The 11,079-nt window shown below is 44.5% G+C and overlaps 1 protein-coding gene across 1 annotated transcript in view; it reads left to right on the top strand.

Moving 5' to 3' along the window:
* The first annotated feature begins 1,577 nt into the window (after positions 1–1,577).
* HECA (hdc homolog, cell cycle regulator) overlaps positions 1,578–11,079 on the top strand; it is a 30,995-nt gene continuing 21,493 nt past the window's right edge. The window contains exon 1 of the mRNA XM_042446021.1: positions 1,578–2,327. Coding sequence (XP_042301955.1) covers positions 2,003–2,327 — 325 coding nt within the window. The 5' untranslated portion in view covers positions 1,578–2,002. The remainder of the gene's footprint in view (positions 2,328–11,079) is intronic.

The following is an 11,079-nucleotide window of genomic DNA, read 5'->3' as shown; positions in this document are numbered from 1 at the left end:
TTACAGGGGAACAAAAAGAAGACACAGAAGAGGGTCCATTTTAAATCGATCCATTGGTAAATGTGAATGAGAAGTAGGTTAATTTGCAACAGGAAAATTCGACTGGCACAAACGTAGTGTGAATGACACTCCACTGTTGAACTGAATTGACTTGGACTGCAAACCAAATTATTTGTAAGTGGGAATGAGGCCTTAGGATCTTGTCTAGTTATTTTGTAGTTGCTCTTTCCATTCTTAGCTTTCTTTTTTCTTGACTGGAGTCTCCATTCTGGTCAATATTTGATCCAAGGTACCAGGAGAAATCTTTTGACTATTTCAATTTCATTATCTAGGTTGAATGTATGTAGATAAAGGACTCCAGGTCTCCAGATTCCTGTACAGAAACCCTTCCTAAGTAAGCCTTTCTATTTCAGAACTGGGAAGGACCATCCTCCAATCGAGGCTGCAGAGTTTCGGACGCCACTCACCCAGCCATTTTTCGGAGGATGAAAAACCAAAAGGCTTCCCTTCTGCTGTTTTACCGTGGGATGTGACTGATCTTCCCACAGGTTGCTGTGTGCCTCCAAGTCATTTTTGACTTATGGTGACCCTAAGGCGAATCTTTCATGGAGTTTTCTTGGCAAGATTTGTTCAGAGGTGGTTTGTCATTGTCTTCTTTTGAGGCCGAGAGAGAGCGACTTGCCCAAGGCAAGTGGGTTTCCATGGCCGAGCCAGAATTCGAACCCTGGTCTTCAGGCCCCTAGTCCAATGCTCAAACTACTAGACCATACTAATTCTCACAGGTTGCAGCCCTACCAACCACATTGGGCATCTTTCTCTCCTCTTTCCTGGCCTGGAAGAAGAAGGGGCCTTTTCCCAGGGTGAGCAGATATCCTAACTGCACAGGAGAACAAGGCACCACAAAATGTAGGGCATTTAAGAAAAAAGGGAGGACATGACCAAATAAAGGCTAGCAACACACAGAAATGTAAATCCATGCTTCTTAGGCATGCAAAAAATGGCAGACATTTTTAATTCCTCCTGGACAGAAGGCTGAAATGTAGGACATCCCCCGGAAAAGGAGGTCACCTGGTCAGCCTGCCCTTTCCTCTCCCCACAGCCTGAGCCCCACTTTGCCCTCCTGGGTGGCAGGCAGCCTCAAGAGCAGCCTCCTCCTTCTCCTCCTGCTGCCCCCTTTCCCTTGCTCTTTGCTTTCCACTGTCATTGGGGGGGGGGTAGGGAGGAAGAGGAGCAGAAGGAAGAAGAAGCGGAGGAGAAAATGGAGAAGAAGGAAGAAGAAGAAGAGGAAGAAGGGGAAGAGGAGGAGAAAGAAGAGGAGGAGGTGGAGAAAAAGGAAGAGGAGAAAGAAGGGGAAGAAGAGGAGAAGAAAGTGGGGAGAAGGAAGAAGAGGAGGAGGAAGGGGAAGAGGAGGGGGAGGAGGATGGAAGTGGAGAAAGTGGAGAAGGAAGAAGAAAAAGGAATGGAGAAAATGGAGCAGAAAGAAGAGGAGGAGGAAAGGGAAGAGGAGGGGGAGGAGGAAGTGGAGAAAACGGAGGCGAAGGAAGAAGAGGAAGAAGGGGAAAATGAGGAGGTAGAAGAAAGGAAGATCAAGGAGGAAGTGGAGGAGGGAGAGGTGAAGGGAAAAGGAGGAGGAAGAAGGGATGGTGGTGGAAGAGGAAGTGGGGAAGGAGGAAGGGGAGGAGCAGCGGCGGAATCAAAACAAGCGGGACCCGCCTCCCTCCTCCCGCCCTGCGCTGCTTCCCGGGGCCAGGCGGCGGTGGCGGCGGCGTGCGAGTGCCGTGTGCGGAGGGAGAGAGCGCGAGTGTTCCTGCCGAGCCTGCCAGGAGGAGGAGGAGGAGGCTGCCTGCCTGTCTGTCTTCCTGCCTGCCTTCCCGGCCTGACAATGGAGCTGCCCTGAGCCCGGGCGGGGCCCGCTGGGCAGCCAAGGCAGAAGCGCCGCCACAGAGAGCCCCTTCCTCCTCCTGCTGCTGCTGCTGCTGCGGAGCTCTTCGGGAGGCTGGCGATGCCGAACCAGAAGAGCAGCAAGGGCAAGAAGAACAAGCGCGCCAACAGCAGCGGGGACGAGCAGGAAAATGGAGGCGCCCTGGGCGCGGCGGCAGGGGCAGCGGCGGCGGCAGGAGGAGGAGGAGGAGGAAGCGGAGGAGGGGCGGCGGCAGCGCAGGCGGCGGCGGGAGCGGGCCTGGCCTCGGGAGGATCCGGGGGAAGCGGAGGCGGAGGAGGACCGGCCTTAGCCGCAGGGGGCTCCGGGGGAGGAGGCGCGGGGACGGCGGCCGGGACGGCGGCGGGGGCGGCTGCTCCGGGCTCGGCTTCGGCGGACTCCAAGCACGGTAGGAAGGGAAGGGAAGGGAGGGGAGGGGATGGAGGCAGGCCGCGGGTCCTCCTTTTCCAGGACGCCTTTGGTCACGAGGGTCCTCCATTTTGATGGCGCAGCAGGAGGAAAAAGGAGGGCCCTCGGCCTCTTCTCCTCAGAGGCCTCTTCTCTGGAGCCCGCGTTTCCGCACCACCCGCTTTATATACAGCGCTGCTGCTATTCTACGGTTGCCGCCCCGTTGCATTGTGGGGCTTGTAGTCCAGCCAAACCTGAGAGCTCCCTGGCTCAGGATTCTAAACGCACCCCATCTTCCTTCCTTTAAACTACGAGTCCCAGAATGCAACGGGAGTCAGCCACAGCAGTCAAAAAGTGACAGCTTTCACAAAAAGTGAAAGATGTCTCGCCTCAGATATGCTTATCTCAACTGCACTCGTTCCTCCATATTTGTGGATATGATTATTCACGGATTTGAATAATATGTTCCCTCTAGGAATCTCTAGGTCCTCCTCCAGAGCAACTCTATGGTCAACTTTAACTAAAAGCCGCACCGAAAGACCTAGAGATTCCTAGAGAGGACACTCCGCTAGGCATTTGTAGCTCCTCCAGTGCAACTCTATGGTCAGTGTCTCTCAGATGTTGACCACAGAGTTGCACTGGAGGACCCAGAGATTCCTAGAGAGGTGTCCTCTCGGGTGAAACATAGGGTTTTTGTCATTAGTGGTTTTTCCATATTCACGGGGGTCTTGTGCCCCTATCCCTAGCAATTATGGGATTATATAGAATTGGTTTTATATGTATCACTATAATTTTGTGTTGTTGTAACCCACCTCAATCCGTAGGCAGAGGCGGGATATAAATAAAAATTGTTATTATTATTGTTATTAAAAATGGAATAGCAGCACTATAATGAGAGTATGATCCTATCTAGGATCAAACATTGACCAGGATGGAGACTGCAGTCAGGAAATAAGAAGACTAGAGAGTTTACCACACCGGGGCTAGGTTCAGCATTAAAGAGAGATTAAAGCACATTTGAAGTGTCCTGCAAACAAACCGAAAAGGCGAGCAATTGTGCAAATGGGTAAGACATGCATTTGCACGCATAAAGCGATATCGGAAATGCATTGTCGCTGAAATCCCAAAAGTAAAAAGATGAGTGTTAATGCTTCTTTGCGATTGCTTTAATGGCGGGTTTTGTGCTTGGCCGTGTGAAATCATTCCAAGTAATTACACGATCTTTCTGGTATATTCACGGGATAAACTCCTAGGAATCGGAAGGGCAGCTGTGAAAGAATTGGAAAAGATACTGAAGAGCAAAGACATACAACTGAGGACTAAAGTCAGAATCGTTCAGGCCATTGTATTCCCAATTACCATTTACGGATGTGAGAGCTGGACAGTGAAGGAAGTAGACAGAAAGAAAATCAGCTCATTTGAAATGTGGTGCTGGAGAAGAGTGCTTAGGATGCCATGGACAGCCAAGAAGACAAACAAATGGGTTCTTGAACAGATCAGACCAGGGATCTCCTTGGAAGCAAAGATGATCGAGTTGAGACTATCGCACTTTGGCCACATAATGAGAAGGCATGGATCACTAGAAAAAACAATAATGAAAGGAAAGGTTGAGGGTAGAAAAAAAGAGAGGAAGACCACAAACCAGATGGATAGACTCAAGACAGGGAGCTTGTGGACAAGGGCTTGCAGGATCTGGGGAGCGCAGTGGAAGATAGGGATTCTTGGAGATGTCGCATCCATGGGGTCGCCATGAGTTGGAACCGACTTGAGGGCTGCTAATAACAATAAGAGTGTAGTGCAGAAATATGGTAGGACTGAATCCACACTGCAGAAATAATCTGGTTTGACACCACTTTCAACTTCCAGGGCCCAAGGCGGTGGAATTCTGCTGCCACAACAAACTACAGTTCCCAGAAATCCATCGCCTTCAGCCCTGGCACTTGAAAGTGGTGTCAAACAAGATTGTTTCTGCAGTGTGGGAGGGTGGCTGGCCAATCTACATGGCCCTGGAAGGCTTTGGTGGTCCCTACATCGAGGAGGAGGAAGAATGAGGAGGGTCTTCACCACTGAGGAAGACAAGACACCTCAAAATGGAGGACATGACCCAATAAAAGCTAAAAGCACTTTAGGAGTTTATCACACTAAGGAGACTGGGAGTTTATCCTGTGACTATTCTGGAAAAATTGCGTAATTACGTGAAATGATTTCACATGACGTTGCAAAGATCTTGCCATTAAAGTGGTCACAAAGAAGCATTAACGCACATCTTTTTACTTTTGAGATTTCAGCGACAATGCATTTCCGATATCACTTTATTTGCGCAATTGCATGTGCGAATCATTCGCGCAATTACTCACCATTTTTGCTTTACTTCACAATGCTTTAAATGTGCTTTAATCTCCTTAATTCCTAAATTAGCCCCAGTGTGATAAATTCAATAGAAATGTCAATTCATGCTTTTTAATCATGCTTAGAAATGGAGAGTATTTTCGAATTCCTCCTGGTTGAAATGGAGGACATGTCCAGGAAAAGAAAAACACCTGGTCACCTTGAGGTAAAAACACTCCTATAAATTTAAATTCATGCTTCTTAGTCATGCACAGAAGTGAAGGGTATTTTGGAATTCCTCCTGAACAGAAGATTGAAATGGAGGACATGTCCTGTAAAAGGAGGACAAGTCTGGTTATCCTGAGGTAAAAACACTGATATAAATGTAAATTCATGCTTCTTAGTTATGTTCCGAATGGAGGGCATTCAGGAAGAATGGAAGGACATCAAATAAAAGCTAAAAATACTCCTAGAAATGTCTTCTTAGTCATGCTCAGAATGGAGGACATTATGGAATTCTTCGTGGACAGAAGATTGAAATACAGATCAAATCCCGGATGGTCTCTGGTCACCCTGAGGTTAAAACACTCATATAAATGTAAATTCATGCTTCTTAGTTCTGCTCAGAATGGAAGATGTTTTGGAATTCCTCCTGGACAGAAGACTGAGATGTAGGACAGGCCCTGAAAAAAGGAGGACTTCTGGTAACCCTGGGAAGGAGGATCATGTGGCCCCCTACCTTTGGGGAAGGTTTTGTTTCTGGCCTTTGCCTCCCTTTTTGCAGTGCATCTGGCAAGAAAGTGAATCTGTCCAGTTTGAGTCCTGGCCCAGAAAACCCACCATCCTCTTTCCGACTCCTGTGCCCCAATAACCCACTGGGCCAGTCACATTGTCTCAGCCTCATTGAGTATGGCAAGGGTAAACCCCTGCTGAAGGCAAAAATCAGTGATGAACCTTGTATTGGCCACCGAAAATGCACAATATACTTGTTTGGCAAGCATTTTGAAGCTCCATGGCTTGCAAAGCTTGCAACAAGTACAGTTTATATGTGCGTTTGCAGTTGTGGTCTGATAAAGGTATTCTTAAGGATGGATTTTTATTTGCATTTTGTTAAGATGGGCCAACACAGTCTACTTTTTTCCGGCATCCCTTCTGAAGGAATTTCTCCCAAGAAACTGCAACAGGGTGGGAAAGGAGTTGAAGGCAATAACACACACTTCATGCACCCTCCCTTTAAATGATGGCTTAAAACAGGGGTGGAGGTCACCTTGGGCCCGCGGTCCGGTATGCGGCCTCAGCAAGGCCTTGGGACTCGGCCCAGCCTGGTCCTGCCGCCGATGGCCAACGGGGCTTTGGGGGGCCCATTGTCTATAGAAGCCATCAGAAACATGCTTTATGATTAACATTTTGTAAAATCAGCATAATTTTTTCGTGGTGTCCTCCATTTTTTAAAAAAAGTGTCTTCCATTTGGAAAATTTGGTCCTACCTTTTGTCCCTGGTGTTTTTATATATTTAATTTTTGTTAAAAAAAATTTTTTTTGGCTGCGGCCCCCCAGTTGTTCGGAGGGAAGCAACCGGCCCCCGGCTCAAAAAGGTTGCCTACCCCTGGCCTAAACCCTGGTGCTTGTCCCCCCCCATCAGGAGCAGACCCACTGGAAAACCATAGCAGAGTGAACGGAAAGCAGTCTTGTGCAAATTGCATTCTGTCTGCTCTAAATTAGCAACTGGATTCAGACCTCAAGAGCTGAGGGTTTCCCTTGAAGCCTATTTATAACATCAGACGTGTGCATCTAATATCCTCATGAATTGCAGGCCCAGAGCTTCAGGCACAGTGAGGGGCCTGGACATATATTCAACATGTATTGGGTATGGAAGATCAGTGTGCAAAGAGGGATTGTAGCACGTTTGCAACTGGCTGAACAAAAGAAGTTGTAGCATAAACTTTCCTAGACTGAGTCTGCTTCACTAGACTGATGAAACCGTCATAGAAAGTTTACACTTTGTACTCATTTAAGGTGCTTCAGTATCCCTTTGCATTTAATACAGGTACAGTCAGCCCTCCATATCCATGGATTCTTTAGCCACAGATTCAATCATCCACAGCTTGAAAATATTTTAAAAAGATACAATTTCCAAAAAGCAAGCCTTGATATTGCCATTTGATAAAAGGGACACCATTTTACTATGCCATTGTATTTAATGTGGAGAGATCTTGTAGCACCTTTGAGACTAACTAAAGAAAGAAATTGGCAGCATGAGCTTTTGTAGACTTTAAGTCTATCTCCTCAGATGCATTTGATCTTTACTGGGATCTAACATGGAGGGAGAAAGTAGTGGTGCCTATAAGAATCTTGATCCCGTATGTTATTAATTCTTCAGGCTCATTCAGAGCTTGGATCTTGGAATGTCAATACAGAAAGAAATAGTGCAGGTGGAGTAATCCAAAATGAGAAAAAACTTCAAAATCCAAATGGATGGCTGAGATAATGATACCGTTGCTTTCAGTGTAGACAAGCGTTGTTTTATGCATAACATTATTTAAAATATTATCTTCAGGGTGTGTATAAGATGTATTAAAAACATAAATTTATTTCATGTTTAGACTAGGTCCTATCTCCAGGATATCTCATTATATATATGCAAATATTCCAAAGTCTGGGAAAAAAAATCCAGAATCCAAAAACTTCTGGTCCTAAGCATTTTGGATAAGGGAGACTCTAAATTTAGGTAGGATCAGTATAGATCACTGATGATGAACCTATGGCATGCGTAGGGGACAGTACATGTGCCCACAGATCCCTCTCTGTGGGCACATGTACTGTCGCCCCAGCACAGAGTTTGCCAGAGTTTGTTACTAGAAAGTCAGAGGGACACGGCACTTTGCAATAAATAAGTGGGTTTTGGGTTGCAGTTTCGGCACTGGGCCTCTAAATGGTTCACCATCACTGGTATAGATGAAAATTCACCTTATTTTCTTCTTTGGCCAACTAGTGACTGCTGTTTGATACTGTCTCTTTCTCTGTATTAGAACATATCAATATAAAGAAATATTTAGCCTTAAATAGTGTTTGGGAAACATTTGGTGTAAGATTTGCCTGCACATATTTGTTCTATTGTTGAATATTATAGTTCACATGCTTGGATAACTGGAAAGTGGTTTCAGGAAATGAGAAGAATTCATTTTCTCTTTTTGCCCACTGCTGTGAAGTACAATAGAGCCACTCAAAATACTTGTCTTTAGTTCACATTGCCCCTTTTTTCAGTAAAAGCAGAATTTTAAATTCTGCAGTCGCCAGGAATAACTTTCGGCAAATTGCCTACTACTTACGAAATAAAGCAATCTGATAGTTTGTACTAAATTTAGGATGTGGGTTCTGATGTTCAGCACATTTGGATGAGGTCTGGTACTGCATGTCTGGAAGGATGGCTATTTTTGCATCTCTGTAAGCGTACGTTACCAGACACTGGCTCCTCTTCTACAAATTGGGATGGATTAAAAGAGTGACAGAGGGGAAAGGAAAAGGTGCAGGATGAGGATTGCAAATTAAAATCAGGGGGGTCTATAGTACCTATGTTCAGCTCTTGTGTTGTTTAAATTAATACTTAGTTTCCCCCAGTGGATATCTTTATCCAACTATAGTGCCAGTTATCTTGTTAAAAAGATCCTTCCCTTCTTTTCACTTTAGTTTTTTTATATGGATTATATAGAAAAATTAATTAGGGGATGGGTCCCACGTGATGAGAGCAGCACTTGGAATTGTGTGGTTCATGGGCTCCCATGTGGCCCTCTGTGACCACTTCATTTGAAAAAAAAATCTCAATTTTTTTTACTGACACCCTCCGATCTCTGAAAAAGAATCCATGAATGTGCAATGCGTGAGCAAATACTGTTTGAGGGCTCCACCCTTTAACAGCCCCAGATTAATTTTTTTAAAAAAGGAACCTGAAGTGATTGCAGTGTCACTTCCTGTTTTGGAAAATGACAGTGTGCAGCCCACACAGGATTGAGAGTACCTGGAAGTGACCCTCCTACTCTCTGCTTTCTATGCAGAAAGCAAGTAAAAATCACACTAGGGGGAGAATTGGGAGAAAGCGAGGGCTTAAAGAGGACTGGCAAAGTGCACAAGGACTATAAAAATGGGATCTGGAATCCACATTTAGCTTGTAGTTTATACTTTCCCCACCTTGTTCTATAATATCAGGCTTTCATCAGAGTAAGGATGTTGTTCATATGAACTCTTGCTAGATTCCTGATTTTCAGCTTGCAGGGCATAGCTGGTGATCAGGGATCATAGGCGTTGCAATCCTCTGTCATCCAGAGAACCACAGATTCCATGTTTTAACAGGAATTGGGTCTGTCTCTACATCATGCACATTCACCTTAATCTTTTAAAAATACTGTTTTCTGATTCTCAAAGCAAGTGTGCTTATTACAACCAGCTCCTTACATATAGATCTCCCAAAGTTAATGAGGCTAACAAATAATTTACCTATGCATGTTTACCAGTGAATTACTAAACACTATTGATGATTCACAACTAAGTGTATGGACTGATGTCTTTAAAAGAAAACATGTCTGGTGTGTGATCTTTGATGCTTGACAATCTTTGCAAGTTATCACTTCAGGTTGAAGACTGCAGCATGCTTGATGTTACCTCAAGATGCTGATTAAGAGGCATGGTGAACTGGTCCTGCATGTGCCTCAGTGGCCTTTTCAGCAGCATAGTTACAGTCATTGGGGCAGTCTTATTAAACACCGCTACCCATCCTTCCCCAAACTGGTATTTTCTGTATTTGTTGATCTGTAGCTCTCACTTTCCTCACTGCTGGAGATGATTGGAATTGTAGTTCAACATATCTGGAGAGTACCAGGTTGGGGAAGGTTGCTATGACCTATTTAACTATTATGTAGGGACTGTATTGCACTTCGCAAAAGATTATAAGTTAGGAACAGCGGATTGGAGCACCACATTTGTTATTTTCTTTGATGAACCAGGTCATCCTGTTTCAGTTGCAGGAACATAAAAGCTGCCCTCACATTTGGTCAGACTATTGGTCAATCCAGCTCAGTCCTGTCATTTCTCAGTGTTGATGGTTCTCCAGGGTTTCAGAGACCCCTGGTATTACTTTGTATGTATATGCCTTCAAGTCTCCTGTCAACTTGAATTTCATAGGGATTTCTTAGGCAAGGAATACACAGAGGTGGTTTTGCTGGTACTTTTCTCTGAAATACAGCCCGAAGCATCCGGTATTCGTTATTGGTCTCCCATCTAAGTACTAACCAGGGCTGACCCTACTTAGCTTCCAGACAGATGGGATTTAGTGTCTTTAGGATGTTTAGGCCTCTCTGTTACTTGGTAGCCTCTTATAAACGTACCTACCAAATCTGATCCAGCTTAACTCCCAGAAATTACACATGTTCGGATGTGTTCATGATGATATAGTGAGGACTACCTCAAACCTGAGTGATCAGTTTCTGTATCCTGCCACTCTTGCTGTTCCAGACATTTAGACTTTCATTAAATGTAATTGTTTATGACTAAGGTGTTACGCTGGGACATAGGAAGTGTAGGTTTTATAGTGCTTGCCAACTACTCACTTTTAGCCTGAGGTACTTAATGGGTTTTTGTAAGGATGGAGTGAGGGGAGAGCCATATATACACTACTTTGCGCTGAGTCAAGGGAAAGCAGGAAAAGATTTAAACAGATGTATACATAGGCATACACATAGATACACATGCTTACATATATACATACATGTATATATACATTTTATATATACTATATGAAAAATGAAAATAGAAAGTTATATTTAATATAACAATTAAATAAACTTATTTGTTAAAAACTATTAATATTTTCAGTAGAGTTGTGTGCCTTAACGTGTATTTGCACTCTCTGTATATTTGGTGACATTTAAGAAAATCCCTAAGTTGCTGCTGCTAAAAGAAATCTATAAGAACAAAACAGTAGTGCGATTTGTCTGCTTCTGTCTGAAGAGACTTCCCCTTCTTTTACTGTTTAAGACTTAATTTATGCTTGCAGCTGTCATTATGTGGTATAATCCTCTCAATGGTTTGCAGTATCTCAGAGTACAGAGATACTGAATTTTGAACTTGACTCTCATTTATAAGTTCCCTGCATATGGAGAGCCAACATGTTGACTAGGTGTCTACACTGATGTCATTATGAAATTGTGTACTTTGAAAAGTGAAAAACAGGGGACATACTCACCAACTACTTTGCTGTAACAACTGGCACTTCCCTCAACTATGGCCTGTTACAGACTGCCAAAATAAAGCTGCTTTGGGTCTCTTTGGAGGTATGCTATTTAAATGATGCCTGGGTCCTAAGAGTCCGGAGGTCGCACCAAAGCCACACTCCATTCCTAAGCACTGGAGTGCAGCTTTGGTGCAGCTCTTAG

This window comes from Sceloporus undulatus, chromosome 1 (assembly GCF_019175285.1).
Source record: "Sceloporus undulatus isolate JIND9_A2432 ecotype Alabama chromosome 1, SceUnd_v1.1, whole genome shotgun sequence".
Lineage (NCBI taxonomy): Eukaryota > Metazoa > Chordata > Lepidosauria > Squamata > Phrynosomatidae > Sceloporus > Sceloporus undulatus.
The sequence above is the reverse complement of the archived record's forward strand: the minus strand, read 5'-3'. Positions and strand labels throughout refer to the sequence as shown.